The sequence below is a fragment of the Ceratotherium simum genome, chromosome 2 (genome assembly GCF_057802395.1).
Source record: "Ceratotherium simum simum isolate JZ-2026a chromosome 2, ASM5780239v1, whole genome shotgun sequence".
NCBI lineage: Eukaryota > Metazoa > Chordata > Mammalia > Perissodactyla > Rhinocerotidae > Ceratotherium > Ceratotherium simum.
In genome coordinates this window covers 58,065,554-58,090,168 of record NC_141901.1, presented here as the reverse complement: position 1 = coordinate 58,090,168, position 24,615 = coordinate 58,065,554, and the positions used below count along the sequence as shown (strand labels likewise).

Below are 24,615 nucleotides of genomic sequence, written 5' to 3'. Positions count from 1 at the left end.
CTGGAGGGCAGGTGGGCAGTGGGCCGAGGACGTGGCTGAGATGGGTGTCTGCCCTGAGCCTTCCCAAGCCCAGCTGAGCTGCCCAGTGTAGTCAGCAACCACAAGGAGGGAGGACACAGAAGCAGAATCTATTCCCAGATCCCTCTCCTACTCCCACCCCACCCCACCCCAGAAACGCCGACTCCTGCCCCATTCCTGCTGTGGTGTCCTTTTTATATCTACTCAGGGCCCCTCCTGCTGTGTTTTACAGACCATTTCTTTACTATGGCGATTGAATAGATTCTCATCAACATCTTCGTATTTACTGAACAGCTACTGTGTGTAGGACGTGGTAGTGAATTAAAATATGAGTATCCCTTATAGTCCTGCCAAGCCATCTCCCCCTCCCGTTGGCCTCCAGCTTTCATTTTTGAGCTAATAAAATCCATTCCCATGTATATGTGCATTCAGGTGTGTGTGGTATTTCTGGGCTTAGGGTGTGTAGGTGGAGTGAGACACCTGAGTGTGTTAGCACTTAGCTGTTTATACATGAGTGTGCAGCCGGGGGTGTAGCAGGCATTCGCTGTAATGCAGTGAGCCAAGTGGGCGATGAGTAGCTCAAGGTCCTAGGGCCAGAGGAGAGATCAGCCCAGTGGGGCTCTGTCTGGGGTCTCAGGTTGGAGAGCTGCCTGGGCCCTTCCATCTCTGCCCCATCCCCCCCCAAAATCCCCCACAGCACTGGGGCAGTGGGTGGGTGCTGCCACTGGTAAGGTGGCTCAGCTGGATTCCCTGGGGTGGGGCCCCCCCAGGCTACCCTCCGCAGCCCAGAGAGTTGGGTGAGAAGAATGCTTTGTGTGGGGTGTTGCCATGGGGATAGCAGGCCTGCGCCCAAGCAGCCATGGGGCACAGTGGGAGGGGGACTGGGTGGCCCACTGACCCAGTTCATCCCCGCACTCTCTGCCTCAATGGAGGAGGGGGAGCACAGCCAGAGTCAGGGTTATGGTAGTGTTCAGATATAAAGGCTGAGGGGGCAGGAGGATGTATTTGTGGGTCTCTCATGGTGCTCTCAGCCTTGTAGAGAAGTAAGAAAAAGGCAAAATAGGATTCTTGTGCAGGAAACCTCCAAGTCTGGTATAAGGGAGCAGGACCCATGGCTTGGGCAGGGAAACATGCACAAACATTAAAAGATGTGCATGCTTTGGGGCCGGCCTGGTGGCATAGTGGTTAAGTGTGCGGGCTCCGCTTCGCAGCCTGGGCTTCACAGGTTCAGATTCCGGGCGCGCACCAATGCACCGCTTGTCAAGCCGTGCTGTGGTGGCGTCCCCTATAAAGTAGAGGAAGATGGGCACAGACGTTAGCCCAGAGCCAGGCTTCCCCAGCAAAAAGAGGAGGATTGGCATCGGATATTAGCTGAGAGCCAATCTTCCTCTCACACACACACACACACAAACACACACAAAGATGTGCATGCTTCACAATAGAGGGTTTGGGGAAGGTATGCAAAGGGAACTTGTGAAAATCGAATCCACTAAGCGCCTATGGGGGCTGATCCCTCAAGGAGTGACTTGCCCACAGGTGACATACATATACCTTCTTGGCCACCTTTATGCCAATTAGGAAAGTGGGCCCCTTTTTGGCAACTGAGCAATGCAGGAGTGTACAGGCTGGATTGCAGACCCCGCTCACTCCCTCCTCTGGGTGCTCCTGTCCAGGGCCAGGCCCTTGGGGTGGCACCCCTGCCCTCCCCACCCCCAGGCCAGGTCCTGACCTTGTCACGTCTCCGCAGACGGCGTGCACAGTGTGACAGCCCAGTGTGCATTGCGCGTCACCATCATCACGGATGAGATGCTCACGCATAGCATCACGCTGCGCCTGGAGGACATGTCGCCCGAGCGCTTCCTGTCGCCACTGCTGGGCCTCTTCATCCAGGCGGTGGCCACCACGCTGGCCACGCCCCCAGACCACGTGGTGGTCTTCAACGTGCAGCGGGACACCGACGCCCCCGGCGGCCACATCCTCAACGTGAGCCTGTCTGTGGGCCAGCCTCCGGGGCCCGGGGGCGGGCCGCCCTTCCTGCCCTCCGAGGACCTGCAGGAGCGCCTGTACCTCAACCGCAGCCTGCTGACGGCCATCTCGGCGCAGCGCGTGCTGCCCTTCGACGACAACATCTGCTTGCGCGAGCCCTGCGAGAACTACATGCGCTGCGTGTCGGTGCTGCGCTTCGACTCCTCCGCGCCCTTCATCGCCTCCTCCTCCGTGCTCTTCCGGCCCATCCACCCCGTCGGGGGGCTGCGCTGCCGCTGCCCACCCGGCTTCACGGGCGACTACTGCGAGACCGAGGTGGACCTCTGCTACTCGCGGCCCTGCGGCGCCCACGGACGCTGCCGCAGCCGCGAGGGCGGCTACACCTGCCTCTGCCGCGACGGCTACACGGGTGAGCCCAGGGAGGGGGCCGTGGGGGCCCTGGAGGGCTAACGCGATGGTGCGAGCACAAATCAGGCTGAGGACGGGGGTGCCTCGTTCCTTTCCAGAGTAAGGTACAGGTTCTACTGCCGGTCACAAATCCCAGCTGCTCTTTCACAACGACCTATTGAGGAAGGCAGAGAGGGGAGCCTTTCTCCGCCACCTCCCCCCGACCCCCACTCCAGAGGCAGTGTTATTGAGGTCAGCACTAGCTCTAGAGCCAACCTGCTTCGGTTTGTATCCCAGCTTTGACACTAGTAGCTGTGTGACCTGGGGCAACTTACTTAACCTCTCTGTGCCTCAGTATTTTAAAATGGAGGTAATGAATCTACTTACATCGTAGGGTGGTTGTGAGGATTAATTTAATTAATCTAATACGTGTAAAGAGCTGGCCCATGGAAAGTGTTGGCTGCGATTTAAGGAAATGCTGAGATCAGGTGACTTGCTCCAGATCTCATCTCACAGCTTGATTAGAGGTGAGGCTGGGCCTGGAACCTGGTCTCCCTCCACTGCTGAATGAGTTGCCTTTCTGAGCTGCGTTGAGGGGAAGGCACAGAAGAGCTGGGGAAGCTGAGGGGTTTGGGTACAGGGCTGGGAGTGTTTCAGATCATTGCCCCCATGTGACCCTGAGCAGAATCGCTCCACCCCTGCCCAGGTGCCTAAAAGAGGGTCTTCACCAGGAGGCCTCCCTGTTGGCCTCTGACCTGGGGTCTTTACACATCCTGTCCCCAGTCTCTCCTGGGATGCTCCTTGCCTCTACTTTGTGCTCCTGACCCCTCCCTGCAGGCTCCTGTTTCTCCTCAGGACCCCGTTTTCCTCTCCCCCTGGGCCCTTCCTTCCCAGTGCCTTAGGCCTCACTCCCTCTCCTTCAGAGCCATGCCCACTGACTCTGCCAGCAGTGGCAGGCAGGCCCCACTGCCTTCCCTGATGCATCTTCCTGCCCAGAACTTGCCAGACTTGACTCCTTTCAGCTGCTGTTGGGGGGGTGGGGAGGGGAGGGGCGGCTGGGGAGAGGGGAGGGGAGTCTTTGTCCAGGAGGATAGGGAGGGGGGGCTTGGAGTAGGCGAACAACAGTTTCCATGGAAACAAGAACCGGTCACTAGGCACAGAGCTGAGAACCTATCTCTAGAATCTGGGAATGGGGAGAGAGAGAAAGGGGTGGATTCTCCCATCTGATGTCGTTGGAATTTTCAGCTCCTCCAGTGAATCCTGGTCTGCTCCCAGGGCTCTGTTCTCCACTCTCTTAGCATCTCCCAGGTGCACAGAGGTCCTCAGTCTGGATCCCAGGGCTCAGAGTGGGAGTTCCCTTCTCCATTCCTGGGGAGTCCCTAGCTCCCCCCACCCCCCATAACTCTGACAAATCCCAGTGGAAGCCTGGTCTCATCCCCAGGGAGGGAGACTGATCTTGGCGCCTGACAGGGACAAAAGCACCAGTGGGAAGGATGGAGGAAGGGGGTTTGGCACCAGTCCTCGTGCTGTTCTACAGGCCCTTCCCTCCATGCGCATTCACCCCTGCAGGGGCCAGAACACCCCCAAACTTGCTCGGTAGCCATGACGCCGAAGTTTACCAGGACCTGGGCCTTATGACCAGGGACCTTGCAGGCCTGTGCTTTTGAGGCCCAAACAGGGGTATGGAAGGGACTGGGAGCTTCAAGGGACTTGCAGGGGAGTGGTATATGAGGTTGTGGTGGGAATGGCCCAGTGGGCCAAGCACAGCCCCCACAAGGGCCGGGGTTTCATAGATCTCAGGGAAGATGGGCACATAAGAGGAAGTGGGGAAGCCTGGGAGAGTTGGGGGGTATTCTGGGGGTCCCAGGAGACCATGGGATGCATCACTGGGTGGGAAGGAGTCCCAGTTCCCCTCCTCCTCCTCAGGCACTTGGTACTCACCTGCCTTTCCTCTCACCCAGGTGAGCACTGCGAGGTGAGTGCCCGCTCAGGCCGTTGCACCCCGGGTGTCTGCAAGAATGGGGGCACCTGTGTCAATCTGCTGGTGGGTGGCTTCAAGTGCGACTGCCCATCCGGAGACTTCGAGAAGCCCTACTGCCAGGTGACCACCCGCAGCTTCCCTGCCCGCTCCTTCATCACCTTTCGTGGCCTGCGCCAGCGCTTCCACTTCACCCTGGCACTCTCGTGAGTGGCTGGGCACTGGGGGGTGAGGGGGCACGGTGGGAGCCTGGGGTGCCTCCTGTGCTGTAGACAAGGTGAGAGGTCAGGCAGCGAAAGTGCTCGGAGCAGGTTGTTGGCAGAGCCAGCTCTGCACTTGGAGTTGCCTGTGCACTTTGCCGGCAGACCTTCCTCAACCACCAGGGTCCACCTCACTCCTCCCACCCCACCCTCGAGGATGGGGAGCCAGGAGGCCAGGGTTCTGGTTCTGGTTCTGGTTTAGGTTCATCTTCCACACTCTGGCCACATGGCCTATACCCTTGGCCAAGGTGTCAGCCCTCTGGAGGGTCCTACGGAGGATCAGGGGCTAGCTAGGTGGCTGGGGTGCTGGCGTCCAGGTGGGTGCCCCATTTCCTGCCCCCATCCCTAATTCCTGCTCAGGTTTGCCACCAAGGAGCGTGATGGGCTGCTGTTGTACAACGGGCGCTTCAACGAGAAGCATGACTTTGTGGCCCTCGAGGTGATCCAGGAGCAGGTCCAGCTCACCTTCTCTGCAGGTGATCCCCATGGCCCCATGTCCTTGCCCACGTCCCAGAGGCCCCATGTGTCTTGCCCCTGACCGCAAGTCACACACCCTCCCAGCCAAACCTGGGCCCAGCCCCAAACATGAGCACACCTTCCCCATTCCCAGCCCTCATCTGGTGTCCCAGCTCACCTGGGTCCTTTCCCCAGGGGAATCGACCACCACCGTGTCCCCATTCGTGCCTGGAGGGGTCAGTGACGGCCAGTGGCACACGGTGCAGCTGAAGTACTACAATAAGGTGTGTGTAGGAGGGGGTCAAGGAGTTGGAGGGTCCTGTCCTTGGCTCAGGTGCTCACCCAGGCCTCTAGGGAGGCTGGTCATGGCACTTCTGGCTGAAAGGGAGGGCGGGGTGGGGACTAGCCACCTTGGGAGGTATTCCCCCTGCACTGGGTAGTGCTTGATGCTCCCTGTCCCATTGGGCAGGCACAAACTCAAATGGACATGAAGGAAGGTAGTTAAGTACATAAGTCAGTGAGCACACGTGAGTGTGCACGTGTATGTGTATACACACACGTGTATATATGTGTGTACACAAAGTGGTGTCCGTGTGCGCTGGGGTCTTTGTGCCTGGCCCATGAACCTAGTGAGCTCCTTGCCCACTGTTGCCTTTCTCTGCCCTTCCCTGTCCATAGCCACTGTTGGGCCAGACAGGGCTCCCGCAGGGCCCATCCGAGCAAAAGGTGGCTGTGGTGACCGTGGATGGCTGTGACACGGGAGTGGCCCTGCGCTTCGGAGCTGTGCTGGGCAACTACTCCTGTGCGGCCCAGGGCACCCAGGGTGGCAGCAAGAAGTGAGCAGGGGAGAGGGCTGGGGTGGGGGGGGCCAGGCAGGGAGGGAAGGTCAAGAGGGTGGGCCTTGGGGGGCCCCTGAAATGGGAGCCAGTCCAGGTGGGGCCTTCCCTAACCTTGCTTCCTTGCTCAGCCCTCTGCTCTGAGGGCTGGGGCCGGGGGGAGCGGGTGAGATCGGACATTAGAGCAGGGCCTGTGGAGTGGTCTGGGGAGGGGTGGTAGGAGATGAGAGCAGCTCCAGGTTGGGGTGCTCCCCTTCCCCTGGCCCTGCTCTGCAGGGCCCTGTGGACTCATACCTAGGCGCTTCGCATCTCTGGCCTGGTGGCAGGGTGTGGGGAGAAGGAAGAAGCTCCCCACTCTGCTTCATGTCACCAGCATTTTTGCTCCCCCAGGTCTCTGGATCTGACGGGGCCCCTGCTGCTGGGTGGGGTGCCTGACCTGCCCGAGAGCTTCCCTGTCCGGACGCGGCACTTTGTGGGCTGCATGAGGAACCTGCAGGTGGACAGCCGGCACATGGACATGGCTGACTTCATTGCCAACAACGGCACCGTGCCTGGTACGGGAGCCTGGGGTTGGGGCAAGGCCAGGAGCCCAAGGCAGGGAGGAGGGGCTATCTCTGGTAAGGGGTCACCTGCGTGTGGGGGGGTCTCAAAGCCCCCTCCAGCCACAGGTTTTCTGTTTGGAGCCCCCGCCTGAGCCCCCTTCTCTCAATTCTAGGCTGTCCTGCCAAGAAGAATGTGTGTGACAGCAACACTTGCCACAACGGGGGCACCTGTGTGAACCAGTGGGACTCATTCAGCTGCGAGTGCCCTCTGGGCTTTGGGGGCAAGAGCTGTGCCCAGGGTAGGAAGGGCAGCAGTCAGAGGCCGAGCCCTGGGAGCTGTCAGCAGTGCTGGGAACACTGGCAGGGTCTGGGCAGGCAGTGGGCAGGGCCCAGCCGAGCTGGGCTGTGGGTGGAAAAGCGTGTCTGGGCAGAGCCCTGAGAGGGCAGCACAGGAGACAAAGGGCCCAGTCAGAGGCAGGCCTGGGCACAGTGTGGGCTGGGCCCTGGGCAGGTAAATGCTCTGGTGGGCGGGGCCGACGAGGGGAGGGGGCACTAGGAGAGGCAGTGCCCTTCTCCCATGGAGCCGCCACCGCTGAGCATCTCACCCCTGGGGGCACTCGGCTGCAGTGCCCCTCAGAGTCTGCCTTTATCTGCCTCCCCAGAAATGGCCACCCCGCAGCGCTTCCTGGGCAGCAGCCTGGTGGCCTGGCACGGCCTCTCGCTGCCCATCTCCCAGCCCTGGCACCTCAGCCTCATGTTCCGCACACGCCAGGCTGACGGCGTCCTGCTGCAGGCTGTCACCAGGGGGCGCAGCACCATCACCCTGCAGGTGATGCAGGGAGGGACAGGGGCACGGGCCGGCCCCACCTGGGGCTGCAGTAGTCTCCAGGGGGCTGCTCAGAGGTGGCTGGGCGGGGTCTTTTCTTTCCCGGAAATGAAGAGGCAGCTGGAGCAATTTGGTGGGTCACTGCTGCCATCTACTGGGCCTGAGGGAAATAATGCCTTTTCCTCCCTGGCTTCAGCGGGGCAGCTGGATGGGTTTGGTGGTCCAGGAAGGGGTACAGTGGGCTGGAAGAAGAGCCGACTAAGGCAGGACCCTTCTTTCTCTCCTCCCGGTGTCAGCTGCGGGACGGCCACGTGGTGCTGAGCGTGGAGGGCACAGGGCTCCAGGCCTCATCCCTCCGGCTGGAGACAGGCCGGGCCAATGATGGCGACTGGCACCATGCACAGCTGGCGCTGGGAGCCAGCGGGGGCCCCGGCCATGCCATCCTGTCCTTCGACTATGGGCAGCAGCGGGCAGAGGGAAACCTGGGCCCCCGGCTGCACGGGCTGCACCTGAGCAACATTACAGTGGGAGGAGTGCCTGGGCCGGCCAGTGGTGTGGCCCGTGGCTTCCGGGGCTGTTTGCAGGTTAGCCTCCCCTGCCCTCCCATTCCCACCGCCACCTGGAGGCCCGCTCCACAAGAGGCCAACGCTGCCCCTGTCCCTCCCAGGGTGTGCGGGTAAGCGAGACCCCCGAGGGTGTTAGCAGCCTGGATCCCAGCCGCGGGGAAAGCATCAATGTGGAGCCAGGTTGTAGCCTGCCAGACCCCTGTGACTCGAACCCGTGTCCTGCCAACAGCTATTGCAGCGATGACTGGGACAGCTATTCCTGCAGCTGTGATCCAGGTATGCCAGGGATCCAGGGAAATGGGGCAGGTTAGCAGGTGCCCGGGGTCTCACTTTGGCTCTGCTGTGTGACCTGGGGCCAATCATATCACCTGTCTGAGCCTCATTCTCCTGCACCACAAAGCCATAGCCAGCTGGTATGATGCTCAGAGTGGAAGGAGGTGGATGAAGACAGGTTTGAAGAAAGTACCAGAGGGGGGTGGAGACTGAGCCTCTCCTGTCTTTCTGGGTCCAGGTTACTATGGGGACAACTGTACTAATGTGTGTGACCTGAATCCATGTGAGCACCAGTCCACATGTACGCGAAAGCCCAGTGCCCCCCATGGCTACACCTGCGAGTGTCCCCAAAATTACCTTGGGCCGTACTGTGAGACCAGGTAAGTGACCAGGGCATGCAGCAGCAGGTCCCAGTGGCCATTGCCTATCTCTGGTGTGTCCCTCAGAGCACCAAGAACCTGGCTGAGTTGCGGGCAGGGTCAGAAGGGCCACACACGGCCACACCAGGTGGGGATGGCAGAGGGAGCTCATGCCTGCCGGGGCCTCTCTCTGCAGGATTGACCAGCCTTGCCCCCGAGGCTGGTGGGGACATCCCACCTGCGGCCCGTGCAACTGTGACGTCAGCAAAGGCTTCGATCCAGACTGCAACAAGACAAGTGGCGAGTGCCACTGCAAGGTGACAGCCAACCTAGGCCTCCACAGCGGCCACCTCGGCCTCTGTTGTACACCTCCTGGGCTCTTGAGGGGAGGTAGGGGAGAAAGCCTTCCCAGAGAGAGCTGAGGGCCTCGTGCATTTTCTCTAACAGGGCGGGCAAGGGGATCTTTGTCCTCATGTGTCTGGAGTGTGGGGGACCCAGGACTGATGCTTAACCAGTGAGCTCTTGGGCCACCTGTACTGGTTGTTCGCAGCCTGTTTGACTGGTTGGTGTTGAATTGCTGGGTTAAACTCCAGATCAATTACCAGTTGTTAAGTATTTTGAATACCACTCTTGAGGGGACCTGAGGTCAGGGAGCCCATCTCCAGAGGGGCCACAGCTGGAAGAATTAGTGAGCATCCAGGGAAGAAAGCTTGAGCCATTGACCCCTATCTTCCCCCCTTTCTCCCAGGAGAACCACTATCGGCCCCCTGGCAGCGCCACTTGCCTCCTGTGTGACTGCTACCCCACAGGCTCTTTGTCCCGTGTCTGTGACCCTGAGGACGGCCAGTGTCCATGCAAGCCAGGCGTCATTGGGCGCCAGTGTGACCGGTGTGACAACCCTTTTGCTGAGGTCACCACAAATGGCTGTGAAGGTGGGGATCCCGAGACGGGTGGGTGGCCCTCCCTGCTGTGTGGCAGGTCACTGTGTCCCAGGGAAGCCAGGAGCAGGGCCTGGTCACAGGCCTGAGTGTGCTGAGGAAGGGCTGGGGAGCCTGGATAGAGCTGCAGGGGACAGCTGCTCCCGGGTGACTGTGTGTGCTTCCCCGCAGTGAATTACGACAGCTGCCCACGCGCCATTGAGGCTGGGATCTGGTGGCCTCGTACTCGCTTCGGGCTGCCTGCTGCTGCCCCCTGCCCCAAAGGCTCCTTTGGTAGGTACTGGAGGCCTAGGATGTGATATTGAGGACTTGGCCTCTCAAGAGTGGGGTGAGGGTGGGAAGCCCCTGGCTGCAGATCCTGGGACACCACTTTCTGGCCTCCAGGTCCTGGAGACGCCGTGTCCCATCCTTCCTTGGCTTACTGTTTCTCTGCTCCCAAGGTTTCCCAGATGAAGGGCATCCACATCTTGGACTCTTAACAAGAGTGCAGAAGAACCTGCAGTGTGCCTGGTACAGGCTGGTGCTAGAGATTTAGAGACGAATCACACAGGGTTCCCAACCTCAGCTCACCACCTGGGGCTGGAGTTATGCCACTGGAAAGACAGTCTGGGGAGTAGGGGATGTTGGGTACTGTCCCAGGGGACCCAGCCCCAGGTTGGTGGCTGGCGCTGCTCCTTGGATTGACGATTAGCAGAGTTCATAAGCAGAGAGTGGCAGAGAACACAAGGTGGTGGCTGGAGAGGGGCAGCGACGTCTAGGGGCTCAAGGCGGCCATGTGCCCTGTGATCCTATAGCCCTTGTTGGGATCGGTCTTGCACAGGTTTTGGCTGTAGTGTTCTACACATCTGTCTTCCTGTGTTCAGGAGGGTAGGGCCTTTGCTTGCTTGTCTCCTGTCTCTGGCCTACAAGTGTGCTGGCCCCCAGCAGAACTTCTCAGCCAGGTCTCAGCAGCCTCCTATGCCTCTCCCTGAGGCCAGCCCTCTTGGCTTCCTTCCCCCAGGGACCGCCGTGCGCCACTGTGATGAACACAGGGGGTGGCTCCCCCCAAACCTCTTCAACTGCACATCAGTCACCTTCTCAGAGCTGAAGGGCTTTGTAAGTGAATTTCCTCATCTCCATCTCCTCCCTCCTCTTCCCCCTGCCCAGTCTCAGTTGGCCCACTCAGCTTTGAGAAAGGGATTCTAGGATTCCAGCCCCTGCCTCCTGGGGCCGGCAGGTGGAGAGGCCATTTCTCCCTTTTCCTGAGGCCCTTTTACCCCCGAGTTCCAGTTCTGCTCTCTGGGTGCCTCACTGCCACCTTCCTGTGCTGACTCCCTGCCCACCCCCTCCTGTCTGGCTCCTTCCTAGGCTGAGCGGCTGCAGCGGAACGAGTCAGGCCTGGACTCGGGGCGCTCCCAGCGGCTGGCCCTGCTTCTGCGCAACGCCACACAGCACACAGCTGGCTACTTTGGCAGTGATGTCAAGGTGGCCTACCAGCTGGCGACACGGCTGCTGGCCCACGAGAGCGCCCAGCGGGGCTTTGGGCTGTCCGCCACACAGGATGTGCACTTCACCGAGGTGGGGCTGGGAGGGGGCAAGGCTGGCTGTTAGGTGGGGGTCACAGTGAGCGAGCCTGCTCCTGGCAACCTGGGGGCAGCGTCGGGAACACTCACCACCCCTGCTTTGGGGACCTCCCAGCTGGCATGAGACCTCCATGAGCTCTCCTGAGACATGGCCCAGCACTTGGGTAATTTAGAACACCTCTTCCCAACCCTTTTCATAGCAAGGTGTCCATAGAAAATAATGTTTGAGTTGGGGCCTGGTCTGACGAGGTTTCTCGGAGCAGAGGCCCTGCCCACTGTGCCAGGGCGGGGAGGAATCAGAATCTAGTGCAGTACCTCTTTGTGGGTCCACGCACAGGGCCTGGGAAGCTCTTAGTTAGAAAGTGAAGAGGAATGGTTAGAGGGAGGGGCATGGTAGGGGGGAGCCCCGTGGTGGGGCTGAGAAGGTGTGGCGGTGCGGGCACAGCCCACCATGACCATGCCCACCCCCAGAATCTGCTGCGGGTGGGCAGTGCCCTCCTGGATGCAGCCAACAAGCGGCACTGGGAGCTGATCCAGCAGACAGAGGGTGGCACCGCCTGGCTGCTCCAGCACTATGAGGCCTACGCCAGCGCCCTGGCCCAGAACATGCGACACACCTACCTAAGCCCCTTTACCATCGTCACACCCAACATTGGTGAGACTGGTGCTGGGTTGGGGGGCAGTTTGTGGAGAGAGTCCCTGGCAAGGGTGGCTGTGCTGGGGCCCTGCCAACCTCACCTGAGGTCTGACCTGTGACCCCTCTCCCTAGTCATCTCCGTAGTGCGCTTGGACAAGGGTAACTTCGCTGGGGCCAAGCTGCCCCGCTACGAGGCACTGCGGGGGGAGCGGCCCCCAGATCTTGAGACAACGGTCATTCTGCCCGACTCTGTCTTCAGAGGTCAGTGGGGCCCAAGGGGTGGGTCAAAGGCCAGGCTAGGGCATCTGTGCAGGCCCAGTTGAGTGGAAAGTGTTCTGCTCCTAGAAACGGCCCCTGTGGTCAGGCCTGCTGGCCCTGGAGAGGCCCAGGAGCCAGAGGAGCTGGCACGGCGTCAGCGGCGGCACCCAGAGCTGAGCCAGGGTGAGGCTGTGGCCAGTGTCATTATCTACCGCACCCTGGCTGGACTGCTGCCCCATAACTATGATCCGGACAAGCGCAGCCTGAGGTGAGCAGCTGGGGAGACGGGGTGGGTGGGTAGGGGTGGGGCTGGGGGTCAGGCAGGTGAGTACTGCTGAGAGGAGCCAAGGGTTGGGGGCATCTTGGAGTGATAAGGGGCGTCCCCTAGTCACACAACTACTATGATGACCGTGCACCTGCCTGCCCCACATCAGAGTTCCCAAACGCCCTGTCATCAACACGCCTGTGGTGAGCATCAGCGTCCATGACGACGAGGAGCTTTTGCCTCGTGCCCTGGACAAGCCAGTCACCGTGCAGTTCCGGCTGCTGGAGACAGAGGAGAGGACCAAGCCCATCTGTGTCTTCTGGAACCACTCGATCCTGTGAGCCTGCACTGCCCTACCCCCAAGGCTTTAGGTCAAGAGCCCAGGCCCCTGGGTGCCCCACTTCCTTGCCTCCTGACCCTGCCTCCCTCATGCAGGGTCAGTGGCACGGGTGGCTGGTCAGCCCGAGGCTGTGAAGTTGTCTTCCGCAATGAGAGCCACGTCAGCTGCCAGTGCAACCACATGACGAGCTTCGCCGTGCTCATGGACGTGTCCCGGCGGGAGGTTGGACCTACAAGGGGCAGCCACAGAGCTGGGGATGGGAGCCCAGGGCACTGGGCTGGGTGCTCAGGCCCTGCCCTTCCTAATTCCCCTGGTTCCCTGCCATCCACCCTGCAGAATGGGGAGATCCTGCCACTGAAGACACTGACATACGTGGCCCTAGGGGTCACCTTGGCTGCTCTGCTGCTCACCTTCCTCTTCCTCACTATCCTGCGTGCCCTGCGCTCCAACCAGCATGGCATCCGACGGAACCTGACTGCTGCCCTGGGCCTGGCTCAGCTGGTCTTCCTCCTGGGAATCAACCAGGCTGACCTCCCTGTAAGATGTCCCTCCTCGCCCAGAGATCTTCCCCGACTTCCAGCCTTCTCAGGCTACCTTCTGAGTCCTCCCCTGAGCCCCATTCTCAATCCGCGCTCCTGCAGCAGTAACTGATAAAGAGCCCCGGCCAGTGCCTGGCCCATGGTTTCCCCTTCTCTAGCTCCCCCTTACTTCCCCAGCACCCTAGAAGTACCTTCCTCTGGCCCAGACTCCCCCTGAAGCACCTCCCAACACCCAGGCCTTCCCCCTCTGCCTGATGAGAGCAGAACCCCTGCTCTGGGTGTGCCCTGGTCACTGACCTGGTGTGGCCTGGGCCCTCAGTTTGCTTGCACGGTCATTGCCATCCTGCTGCACTTCCTGTACCTCTGCACCTTCTCCTGGGCTCTGCTGGAGGCCTTGCACCTATACCGGGCGCTTACCGAGGTGCGCGACGTCAACGCTGGCCCCATGCGCTTCTACTACATGCTGGGCTGGGGCGTGCCTGCCTTCATCACAGGTACCCCTACCCCTGTTCCTGGCCTTGACATTCTGCATCCCTCTGCCCTAGGTCCACCTGCATGCCACGGTTTCCCTGCCCACATCCCAGGCCAGAGGCCCCACATCCCTATGCCCCAAGCCAAGTTCTCCATAGGTATCCCTCTGATTTAGCCCAGCTCCTGAGACCCCCACCAGGGGCTGGGTACCCCCTCCTGGAAAGGGTGGCATGGACAGATGGTGGGTGGAGCCCTTCATCCTCTGCATCTGGCTCTACAAGCCCACTTGACTGCCTGACTGCTTCCCAAGCCTCTGACCACCCCTTCCTCTGCTGTTGTCATCGTACTCCCAGGTCTAGCCGTGGGCCTGGACCCCGAGGGCTATGGGAACCCTGACTTCTGCTGGCTCTCCATCTACGATACGCTCATCTGGAGTTTTGCTGGCCCTGTGGCCTTCGCAGTCTCGGTAAGTGCTAGAAAGGGCTGGGGGTGAGCAGGCTGAGTGTGTCCTCAGGATCCCCTTTAGGAATGGCTGAGGCTGCCGGGCCCCTGGGGGGTGGAGGCTGTCTATCCTCTGATAATCCCCCTCACGCCTCCCCCCTCCTCTGCTAGATGAGTGTCTTTCTGTACATCCTGGCGGCCCGGGCCTCCTGTGCTGCCCAGCGGCAGGGCTTTGAGAAGAAAGGCCCTGTGTGAGTACGGGGAGTGGGTGCCTGGGCAGTGGACGGGCATCGGTGTGGGAGGCCTCACAGCCAGACTCACGGCCCACCCCTCTCCCCAGCTCGGGCCTGCGGCCCTCCTTCGCTGTCCTCCTGCTGCTGAGCGCTGCGTGGCTGCTGGCACTGCTCTCCGTCAACAGTGACACCCTCCTCTTCCACTACCTCTTTGCTGCCTGCAATTGCACCCAGGTACCTGGCCCAGCCCATGCCTTGCGGGAGCCCCATGGAGATGGGAGGGGAAGCCGGGCTGTGGGGGACCCGAATAAGCACTTAGACAGGTGCTGCCTCTTGCCTGCCAGGGCCCCTTCATCTTCCTCTCCTACGTGGTGCTTAGCAAGGAGGTCCGGAAAGCACTCAAGTTTACCTGCAGCCGCAAGCCCAGCCCTGACCCTGCTCTGACCACCAAGTCCACCCTGACCTCAGTGAGGGAGCCAGGGGTCGGGGGGTGGAGGAGGGGTCTTGGGGGGCGGGGAGGAGGAGGCCCAAGGAGCCTGTTCTCTGTGCTTTCTGTCTCCCTTTTTCTCCATCCCTACATCCTTTTCTGGAAGGAAGGAGGGGTGGTGAGATGGTACATGTGGCCTGGGAAGAAGGGGATCTGGGGCGTGGGGAGGAAGATTTTGACGGGAGAAGTGAGAGTGGAGTTTGGAAGAATAAGGTGAGGAAGTGGCCAAGACAGGTCATCAGGTCATGAATGCTCAACACCTGAGACTCCCTCCTGACTCCTGGTGAATTTCCTATCTCCCACGATGCTCTCAGGAGACAAGTCTTGGTGCCGTCTTTTCCCAACAAGCCCTTATTCAGCCGAGTCCAGGGTACTGGGGTGCATAGGATTGGCACAGCTATGGCAGAGCTACAGCCACTACTAGGCCCTGATAACAGCGGGCAGCAGAGGTGTGGGAGCCTCTCTCTTCCAGACCTAGGCATGTGGGAGGTAGAACTTAGGGCAAGCTCCCTTAGCTCTTCCACTTCTCAGCTTGGGGCCGCACCATCCTGCTTCTCCACTTACTGACCTCTCTGTTCTCTCCCTAGTCCTACAACTGCCCCAGCCCCTACGCAGACGGGCGGCTGTACCAGCCCTATGGAGACTCAGCCGGCTCTCTGCACAGCGCCAGCCGCTCGGGCAAGAGTCAACCCAGCTACATCCCCTTCTTGCTGAGGTGAGCCCTGGCAATGGCAGGGCTGGGAAGGAGAGAAGAGCACCATGTGTGCTAGGCCCAGGCCAGCCAGCTGCCAGGAGTTGAGTAGCACACACCGTGGCTGATGCCACGTGTGGCAGCTTGAATTAGAAGCAGTGAGGAACACGGAGCAGGAACTGGAAAACCCAGGAGAGAGAAGACAATGGGACACGGGCAGGAGGCCAGGCTGACCCCTCCAGCATGACCTTGTCTTCTTAGGGAGGAGTCCACACTGAACCCTGGCCAAGGAGCCCCTGGCCTGGGGGACCCTGGCAGCCTCTTCCTGGACGGTCAAGATCAGCAGCATGGTGAGGACAGAAGCCTCTGACAGCCGGGGTGGGGGGTGGGGGGGGGGTGCGGGGGCAGCCGCCTGGGCTTTGCTGAGAGTGGGTGGAGGCGGGTGGGCCGGCTGTGATCTCTTCCCCACCTCCCAGATCCCGACTCAGACTCGGACAGTGACCTGTCCCTGGAAGATGACCAGAGTGGCTCCTATGCCTCTACCCACTCTTCGGACAGCGAGGAGGAGGAAGAGGAGGAGGAGGAGGCTGCCTTCCCTGGAGAGCCGGGCTGGGACAGCCTGCTGGGGCCTGGGGCCGAGAGACTGCCCCTGCACAGTACCCCCAAGGGTGGGCCAACGCCAGGGCTGTGGCCTTTGGGGGCAATGGGAGGGCATAGGGCCTGGGATTCCTGGGAAGCAAGACTGGGGTGGTGACTCTCCTAGCTGTCTGCCTTCTCTCGGCCTCATCTACTTCTTTTCTCCACCAGATGGGGGCGCGGGACCAGGGAAGGCCCCCTGGCCAGGAGACTTTGGGACCATAGCAAAGGATAGTGGTGGCAATGGGGCCACTGAGGAGCGGCCAAGGGAGAATGGAGATGCTCTGCCTCGGGAGGGGTCCCTGGGCCCCCTTCCAGGCCCTTCTGCCCAGCCTCACAAAGGTGAGTGGGGCACACCAGCTGCCGTTACCCCCCAGTCGGCAACCTCACACCTCCTGTTTGCCTGGTGGCTGGTGGGGCTCTCTAGGGCAGCCCCATGCCCCCACTGCCTGCTCCTCATGGCACCTGTCCTCCCGACCCACAGGCATCCTCAAGAAGAAGTGTCTGGCCACCATCAGTGAGAAGAGCAGCCTCCTACGGCTACCCCTGGAGCAGGGCACAGGGTCTTCTCGGTGCTCCTCAGCCAGTGAGGGCAGCCGGGGCGGGCCCCCTCCCCGCCCACCGCCCCGGCAGAGTCTCCAGGAGCAGCTGAATGGGGTCATGCCCATCGCCATGAGCATCAAGGCAGGCACAGTGGATGAGGACTCATCGGGCTCCGAGTGAGTGTGGCTGGGTGGGTGGGACAGGATGCAGCCCTGCAGAGGCCCTGGCTGGGCTCCGAGCTGCCCCCAGGCTACTCTGGTTGGCAGTCAAAGGATGAATGGGCTGAGTGTGTCCCAGCCCCCTTACTGTGATGTGCCCACAAACCATGGTGCCCCGCAGGGTCAGCCCAGCCCAGCATCAGGCAAAGTGAGGGAGGGTGGGGCGCTGGGGTTGCTTTTCTGTTTCCTTCTTCTGGTGAAAGCTTCTCACTGTCTCCTCTGCTTTGACTAACTCTCTGTCTGCCTTTTCTGTCACTTCCCTTTCCTGTCTCTCCAGATTTCTCTTCTTTAACTTCCTGCATTAACCCTGGGCCGGTGGTTCCTACACCCTGAGGCTCTCTTACCTTCCCCAGCTGCACTCATGCCCCTACTCCTGTCTTGTGCTTTATCCTGCCCCTGCTCCCCACCACCTGCCTGCAGCAGCGACGAAACGTCCATCTGAGGAGCCTGGGCCTTGCTGGGAGGGGCAGCCACCCCACCCAAGGCCATCTAGTGCCAACTCCCTCCCCCGCCATCTCCCTCACTGCACTTTGGACCCCTGGGGCCAACATCTCCAAGACAAAGTTTTTCAGAAAAGAGGAAAAAAGAATTTTAAAAAGGATCTCCACTCTTCATGACTTCAGGGATTAATTTTTTTTATATGCTGGAAACTGACTCCCCTTTCCCTTCCCAAAGAGGATAGGACCTCCCAGGATGCTTCCCAGCCTCTCCTCAGTTTCCCATCTGCTGTGCCTCTGGGAGGAGAGGGACTTTTGGGGGGCCTGCCCCTCATTTGCCATCACCAAAAGGAAAGGACAAAGCCACATGCACCGAGGGCGTCCAAGCCCTGCAGGCTGCACCCGGGCAGGCCTCAGTATGGCGAGGGTATCAGGGCAGAGGGCCTCCTCACCTCACCTCTGCCGCCCCTCCCAGGAACTGAAACAGCCCTGTCTGGTGAGGGGGCAGAAGGACTCAGCGCCCCCGGACCCCCAAATGCTGCATGAACACACACTGAGGGGAACCCGTGCCCCCAGGCGGTGGCCGGGACACCCCAGCCCTTCTCCTTTCCCTGGACTCCAGCCACGTGCTGCAGCCCAGGCGTTTGCTCAGTTCGCTGACCCAAAAGTGCTTCATTTCCCTGCCCGACCCGCACTGGGGAAGGCCAGTCATGTGTTGAGTTGCGCTTCTTTGCTGTTGTGTGGGTGGGATGGGAGGAAGAGTAAGTACAGTGCTGGCTCCTTGCCCCAAGCGGTCTCCAGCACAGGTCTCAAGTCTGGGTTCTGGTGTCCACTCACCCAACCCCCAAGGTCAAACCCCACTTTGTCTGACCTGCTGTGGCCTCTGAGACATGTTCTGTTTTTAACCCCTTCTTGGAATTGGCTCTCTTCTTCCAAGGACCAGGTCCTGTTCCTCTTTCTCTCCCTCTCCCACCCCCAGATCCCTGCGAAGAGAGAGTTAATATATATTTTTTATTTATTTGTTTTTTGTGTTGGGATGGGTTTGTGTCCGGTCCCAGGGGGTCTGATGTGGCCATCACAGCTCGGGTGTGTACCCAGCAGTCCTGGCGTGGGGGCCTGAGGCCCTTCCCCTCACTCCAGGCTGTCATCTTCCCACCCCTCCTCCCCTCTCCTCAGTTTTGCCAACTGCTATTCGAGTCACCAACACTCAGCATGTATTCCAGACTTGTCACTGACTCTCCTCTGGAGCAGGTGGCTAGAAAAAGAGGTCATGGACAGAAAAAATGTTCCCGTTTCTCATTTGTAAGGCTGGTCTCTGGCTTTTCTGCCATGGATTCTCCCCCTGACCGCTCCCCTCAGCAATTCCTGCAAAGGGTTAAAAATTTAACTGGTTTTTACTACTGATGACTTGACTTAAAAAATACAAAGATGCTGGATGCTAACTTGATACTAACCATCAGATTGTACAGTTTGATTGTTATTGTAAATACGGTAGGGTTTTGTGTTTTCTTTTTTCATTTCTCCATACTACTTAATAAACTAGTTCTGTGCGGGTTGAGCAGTGTCATCATGTCTTCTGTGTGGTGCCCTGTCCTTCCAGAGGGAGGGAGGCCCGGTCTCTGGAAAACAAGAGCAGGCAGGGCCCTGGAAGGGCCAGGAGATAAGCGGACTCAGATGCCAAGTGGCTGATGAGCTAGCCCCCCTCCTGACACCTCCAAATAGCCTCATCAGCACAGAGCCCATGTCCTGGCATTTCCAGGCAAGATACGGCAGGAAAGTATCCTTTTTACCAGGACAGGAGGGACTTGTGTGGCTAGAGAGGCTGCACAGAGCAGGCAGGTGTCCAGCCCAGGGCCCCTTAGGGCTAAGTCCTGAGGGTGGAATTTAGGAGGCAGGGAGGTCTGAGTTGAGAGGCTGATGGGAATTTAAAGGTGCTCAGTGACTAAGGTACCGCCTCACTACTTCTCTGGGCCATTTTGTGTTTTTTTCCCCATTAGAAATGAAGCAACTACTCATACTCTAGCCAGCTATGTGCTCTGCAACATTCCTTCTATTCCCAAGTTGTGTTTTTCAAAGGTCTGTTAAACAAACAAGATAGGGAGTTAACATGGGGCAATAGAGAGTACTGATTAAGACCACAAACGCTGGAACTAGACTGAGTGACTTAATCTCTCCAAGCCTTAGTTTCTCTGTCTGCAAAATGAGAATGATAATAGCATCCGCCTAATTGAGCTTTTATGAGAATTAAATAAGTTAACACGTGTAAAGTGCTGAGAACAGTTCACAGTACATAGTATGAGGCCAATAAATGTTGGCTTCCATCTGCTGCTAGAGGGTAGGAGTGGAGGTAGAATGCAGAAAAAGAAGTAATAGAAAGCCAGACCAAAAGAGAAGTCAGCAGGTAGCTGAACAAGAAGGGCAGCTGTGGGAGATAGGCCTCCACCCTGGCTGGCACTGCCTACTGAATGTTGCTTAAGCCGATTTGGAGTGGGAGGGCAGGTAACTGAACTCTAGACTGACCTAGAGGGCAAAAGGAACATGCTTTGTCCTCTCTGGCCACCAGGTGGCAACAGCACTTGGGTCTGCTGCTCGTTTTGCCTCTAAGGACCCACCCAGGCCACACCGAAGTGTGTTCCTAGGCTTGCAGACCTTCCAATGCTTCTGTCAGAGTGGTGGTCACCAGCAGGCTCTGCTCACTAGACATCCGTGCAGGACGCAGCTGGGAAACACACCTGAGGTTTTCTTGCCTCTGCCAAATGTCTCCAGGGCCAAATACTCAGTGTTTGTCTCCACACCCCCTCCCCAGCTCAATTCTTGGAATCCCAGAGGCTGCAGGAGTTTCTGTAAGAGGCTCAGGGAAAGGTGAATGTCACTGTGATAGAGATGAATGTGTTAAGTGAACCTTAACATCAGCCATAAAAAGGAAAAGAAAGCAGTGGAGGGCCTCTGGCCCCAGGTACTGGGGAAGGGCATTTCAGTGCCTAAGTAGGGTTCTTATGGCCATACAGGTGTGGCGGCAGGGACACCAGCTGGCACTCCACTCCCGTTGCCTAGTTGCCTACTGGCTTCCTTAAGTCATGGCCTGGCCTTCAAGGAGGAAAGTTCTCTCAAAACTCATAAGGAATTGAGTTGGTTTTGGTTGCAAGAATCAAAGGCTGTGAGAAAAGGGACTCATAGTTAAATCTGTTAAATGAGTCTTTGTCATTCATTCAGTACCCACCATCTTGCACTCAAATATTTTTTTCAATAAATGAATGAAATTCTCAGCCACATACAAGTCACAACACTAGGCACTGCAGAGGTTTATAAACCCTGGTGCCAGCTCTCAAATCTAGTGAGGGAGATAAGAGGAGAACACTGATGTGTTCTAATGCTGTAAGGCAGAATGCGATGAGGCGTTCTGGCATCTTCTGCCCAAGGCAATCAGAAAAGCTGAGTACCAGGATACCCACCAAAGGGCCCCCTCATCCCAAAGTACAGCAGATAAGAAGCTGAGGAGTTCCCAGGAGGCTCCATTCTCTTGCCAGGAAAGGACACCCAAGTTTAGGATATGAATAGTAATTTATAATAATAATAATGATAATGATAATAATCCTGGCTTGACACCTCACATACTGTGAATTAAGGTATACTTAACTTGATCTGGACCTTCTAATAACAGGAATCCTGGGAAAGGGCAGCCTGTTCCCATCTAATGCTGACAAGGGGGGTAATCACAACCTGACAAGCTGGAATCTCAAGGCCCCAGCGCCTATTCAGGCCCCTGCCTACACAGCACAGCCTGGTTACCTCATTGGAATTACACAGGAGTTTACTCCAAATTTGTTAGAAATTGGAGCAGGATCTACTTTCACAAGTACAGAGAATATAAAAATACATTCATTTTATTTTAGAAAAATGCAGACTGATGGAGTAAGCTTATCATAAACTGGCCTGTTAGGAGTCACAGAATTTACAGGAAACAAGTTCTGGAAACCAGATGCCTGCCTCTGCTTCTCCAAACAGGCCCGAGTCCAGTAGAGGATGTGACTCAGGAGGACCCCTCCTCAGAGAGCAGGGAGGTTAGCCACAGAGACCATTCACATGTAAACGTCCAGTGAACCAATGCCTGGGAAGAAGATCAAACTCTCTGCAGCTGAACACAAGAGTGGGGGTGGATGAGGACAATCCACTCTCCTGCATTTCTCATTTTTTGTTTGTTAATTTCACTACTGGGAGGCGACCTCTTTTTTCCCTAATCTTCTTTCAATCCAGAGAGTTTGATTCTCCCCCAGCTCACTCCTGATCTATCCCATCTCCCACGGTCTCTACTCCTGGGCACTAGCCCTGGTGGCATCTCTTCCTCCTGCCCCTGGGCCAGAATCTGCTGAAGTCAGGGCCTGCCTCCAACGGGAGGACTGGGGAGGCCCAGGAGAGGTGAGTCCAGGCAGTGACTGTAGTGGTTTGCTACTGAATTCTTGCTTGCTGTCCTGATCTCTCTACCTAAAGAGACAGAAGGAGGAACTGCCTTAAATTGCCCTTCTTCCTCACCCAGCTGAGTTCGAGATCCTCAGGGTAGGAAGAAATGGGCTTCCCCACCTCTACAGGCTCCCCTCCTCACCCTTATCTTGCCACACAGGATTCAGGGCTGATGTGCATAACAGCTCAGAAGCCCAGATGGCAGAGGAGAGAGAGAAAGCATCTCAACCAGTCTTACCTGGTAGGTCCTGGGTCTGCAACTTTCTTGGGGGGCTGCAGATTGCTGCGAGTGGCACCAGTGAGGGGAAGATTTGGTCGCTGGGAAACAGGAACTTGATGGGGGTTAACAAAAGAAATGCGTTAGCAGAAAGTTCAAGTGACCTTCTCAAAAAGAAACAGAAGGCACAGTGAGTTTGGGATTAGTGCCTTTCCTCTCACCCAAGGTAAAAAACAGAAGGTATTTGAAATGCAAGGCTCAAACTGTTTGCCCAGGCCCACATCCTCTCCTAAACTAAGTCTCCCCATCTTCTAGAGTTATAATGGAGATGGAGAAGGTGGTCACTGTGACCAGCTCTGGGAGGGTGCAGTCAAGCTGGGCAACAGTAGGTCTTCTTCCTCCTGGCTTCTTACCCTGATGTCCATTTTTCCTCACCTCTGTGCCCTGCAGCACTGGGTCTTGGAAGTCCTTTCCGAGTTGACTGAGAATCTGGAGGTAGGGCACCTTTGCTGGGTGGTACACTCCGGCTGGTGAGTGGCATTCGGCTGGCAGGCCTGGGGATGGCAGAGGGAACAGGCAGCCGACTGGAAGGTTTAGCAGCTGCTCCCTGTGGCCGAGACAGGCGCTGAGAGTTGCTGGTAGAAGGCTGTGGGGCCAAGACTGGTCTGACAGGGGTAGGCGGGCCTGGTGGAGAGGAGCAGAGGAATTTTAGGGTAAGCTCCACATCCTCCCTACTCCCATTCACCCACAGCCTTGCTGCCCAGGTCTTCTCACTTGCTATTGCTCTCCCACTGGGCCCAGCTTTTCCCCGGCCTGGAGGAGTTGATCGGGCAAGAGGAGAAGATGCCGGGCTTTTGGCTGCGGGGAACAGATTGCACGTGGGCGACTCCTGAAACACAAAGAGAGAAAAAAAGGACTAGAATGGAAAAAGAATCTGTTCTGCTGGGTGACTAACGGATAGAGGTGGAGAGTGGCCTAGATCCCAGTAAGGAAGAGCAGAAGTTAGCTGCTAACACCATCATCATCACCAATACCATTTATTGAGAGCTTATTTTAGGCATTCTGGAGCTATGCACAGACACTACAGTAAGTGCTTTGCTTGTGGTATCTCATTTAATTCCAACAATTCTATAAGGGAGAATTTACTATTCCCATTTTACCAACGAGGAAACCACTCTATGCCTGTACCGAGTCACGCAGTGTGTCTGGGGACACACAGACCCTCTAAATTCACCTTCTTCACGCTGGAGGGCCTCTTTCCAGATGTTGCTCGAAGAGCCCTGACTGACCCCTTCCTATCACTGCTCCGGAGTCGAGGTGGCAGGCTGCTTGGGGAGGGGGTGCTCCGAGCCAAAGAGCTCACAGTGGGCAGCAGGTCCCGGACAGGACTGTCCTTCAGCACAAACGTCTCCCGCCGAGGGCTGGGCTTCATCCTGCGAGGCCCCGGGCCCTGGCCTGTGATCTCCCGCTCCTGCAAGGCACACTGCTCCAGCTGAGCTGCCAGCCGGTTGGCTTCATCGAGGATCTCCTCCAGCTTCTCTGGGCTGAGGGGGCCTAAGCTGAACCTCAGACCCTGGGAGGCAGGGGCCACTGCATTTGGGTCACTTCGGTGGGAGAGGCCTCGTCGGAAGGGTTTCTCCGGAGTCACCGACACTGCTATGTCTTCCTCTTCACGACTGAGACAGAAAAACCAGGCACCATGCCCACACGTTAGAGAGCAGGAGACTGGGCAAAACCCGCACAACAGAGCCAGGGACACACCCCTAAACCCTGATCCCCATGCTGACTGTGAGATCCGGCTTCTAGGTGATGAGACACCTAGTTCTATGAGACCTAATAAGCCTTCAGCATTTAGTGACATTGGAAATTACGCAAGGATGAAGACAGCAAATCCACTTACCCTTCTCCCTAACACCCTGTAATCTCCCTCCAGCTTATCCCTTCTCGTTCCCCCATTAGTGTCACAGAAACCCAAGTCAACCCCAGTCAAACCCAGCAGCCCCAGTGCACCCAACCTTGCTAAATTACCAACCCAGACTCCAGAGGCCAGTAATTCAGCAGTAAGGGGTCAGAGAGGCCTTGTTGGAGGAGAGTAAGTAGGATAAAGAGGCTGGTACCTGTCAGATGGTGACAGCCCTCCAAAGTCCAAGGTCTCATCCACTATAAACTTTACATCTGTAGGGGAGGAAAGAATGACTGCCAGACTCGGGGCCCTAACACGGCTCTCAAACGCAGGGCCTCATTCTGCCCTCCGGGGTTTCCTTACCTTCCTCCAAATCTCCCATGTTCCCGGCAGCAGGAGCAAGAGTCAGCTTAGACCTGAGCTGGAGAGAAAACACACCATTCCTCTGGTCTCCATCCTGCCCAAGGCTCCCAGCTAGACTCAGGGTGCAAACCAGGGGTTGGGGGTCATGCTGGAGGTAAAGCAAGCGTCCCAGGAGTGGCACCTGCCCCTGTAACTACCCCTGTTACCTCCGGCGAGGGTGTGGAGAGCTCCTCCTCCACCCCCATCGCCCTCCGCAGACTGCGCCCCTCAGCGACCCGGCCTCTCCTCACTGGAGGCGCGCCCCACCTTCTTCCCGCCACCAACCTCCGGGTTCTGCCTCCCCCCATCCACCTCTCCACTCCCCACGGCACCACACCCACGGACCACACCTCCAACCCACCCTCAGTTTTGACTTTTCGCGCCGCCTCACCTTGCGCGGAAGCTGCTTTCCTCCCACAGCCTAGTCCAGGGAATCAGCTCCGAGGGGCGGG

General features: G+C 58.1%; 2 protein-coding genes across 6 annotated transcripts in view; one reads left to right on the top strand and one right to left on the bottom strand.

The window, feature by feature from the left end:
- The window catches only part of CELSR2 (cadherin EGF LAG seven-pass G-type receptor 2), a 25,294-nt gene extending 6,555 nt beyond the window's left edge, over positions 1 to 18,739 (top strand). Inside the window, exons 2-34 of the mRNA XM_014780076.2 lie at positions 1,766 to 2,413; positions 4,353 to 4,575; positions 4,990 to 5,105; positions 5,281 to 5,369; positions 5,764 to 5,921; positions 6,312 to 6,475; positions 6,637 to 6,762; positions 7,126 to 7,292; positions 7,586 to 7,873; positions 7,957 to 8,131; positions 8,367 to 8,508; positions 8,684 to 8,804; positions 9,236 to 9,419; positions 9,597 to 9,698; positions 10,426 to 10,520; positions 10,773 to 10,982; positions 11,459 to 11,642; positions 11,757 to 11,885; positions 11,970 to 12,150; positions 12,317 to 12,484; positions 12,583 to 12,709; positions 12,824 to 13,024; positions 13,346 to 13,520; positions 13,851 to 13,963; positions 14,110 to 14,189; positions 14,279 to 14,405; positions 14,516 to 14,638; positions 15,246 to 15,373; positions 15,611 to 15,699; positions 15,826 to 16,017; positions 16,157 to 16,327; positions 16,470 to 16,704; positions 17,167 to 18,739. Of these exons, the coding sequence (XP_014635562.2) occupies positions 1,766 to 2,413; positions 4,353 to 4,575; positions 4,990 to 5,105; positions 5,281 to 5,369; positions 5,764 to 5,921; positions 6,312 to 6,475; positions 6,637 to 6,762; positions 7,126 to 7,292; positions 7,586 to 7,873; positions 7,957 to 8,131; positions 8,367 to 8,508; positions 8,684 to 8,804; positions 9,236 to 9,419; positions 9,597 to 9,698; positions 10,426 to 10,520; positions 10,773 to 10,982; positions 11,459 to 11,642; positions 11,757 to 11,885; positions 11,970 to 12,150; positions 12,317 to 12,484; positions 12,583 to 12,709; positions 12,824 to 13,024; positions 13,346 to 13,520; positions 13,851 to 13,963; positions 14,110 to 14,189; positions 14,279 to 14,405; positions 14,516 to 14,638; positions 15,246 to 15,373; positions 15,611 to 15,699; positions 15,826 to 16,017; positions 16,157 to 16,327; positions 16,470 to 16,704; positions 17,167 to 17,188 (5,453 nt within the window). The 3' untranslated portion in view covers positions 17,189 to 18,739. The remainder of the gene's footprint in view (positions 1 to 1,765; positions 2,414 to 4,352; positions 4,576 to 4,989; positions 5,106 to 5,280; positions 5,370 to 5,763; positions 5,922 to 6,311; positions 6,476 to 6,636; positions 6,763 to 7,125; positions 7,293 to 7,585; positions 7,874 to 7,956; positions 8,132 to 8,366; positions 8,509 to 8,683; positions 8,805 to 9,235; positions 9,420 to 9,596; positions 9,699 to 10,425; positions 10,521 to 10,772; positions 10,983 to 11,458; positions 11,643 to 11,756; positions 11,886 to 11,969; positions 12,151 to 12,316; positions 12,485 to 12,582; positions 12,710 to 12,823; positions 13,025 to 13,345; positions 13,521 to 13,850; positions 13,964 to 14,109; positions 14,190 to 14,278; positions 14,406 to 14,515; positions 14,639 to 15,245; positions 15,374 to 15,610; positions 15,700 to 15,825; positions 16,018 to 16,156; positions 16,328 to 16,469; positions 16,705 to 17,166) is intronic.
- PSRC1 (proline and serine rich coiled-coil 1) lies at positions 18,567 to 24,615 on the bottom strand. Of its 5 annotated transcripts, none has more exons than XM_087446161.1 (8): positions 24,555 to 24,615; positions 24,125 to 24,182; positions 23,976 to 24,033; positions 23,093 to 23,534; positions 22,633 to 22,747; positions 22,294 to 22,542; positions 21,880 to 21,973; positions 18,567 to 18,827 (listed from the first exon to the last, which is right to left on the bottom strand). In XM_087446161.1, exons 2-8 carry the CDS (start codon positions 24,141 to 24,143, stop codon positions 18,698 to 18,700), a joined length of 1,107 nt encoding a protein of 368 aa, XP_087302287.1. In that variant the 5' UTR covers positions 24,144 to 24,182; positions 24,555 to 24,615; the 3' UTR covers positions 18,567 to 18,697. The 5 variants fall into 5 exon arrangements, with proteins under 5 accessions (XP_087302287.1, XP_087302272.1, XP_087302279.1 ...); XM_087446146.1 differs by having other exon boundaries at positions 24,125 to 24,177; positions 24,555 to 24,592; XM_087446153.1 differs by lacking the exon at positions 24,555 to 24,615 and adding an exon at positions 24,331 to 24,347.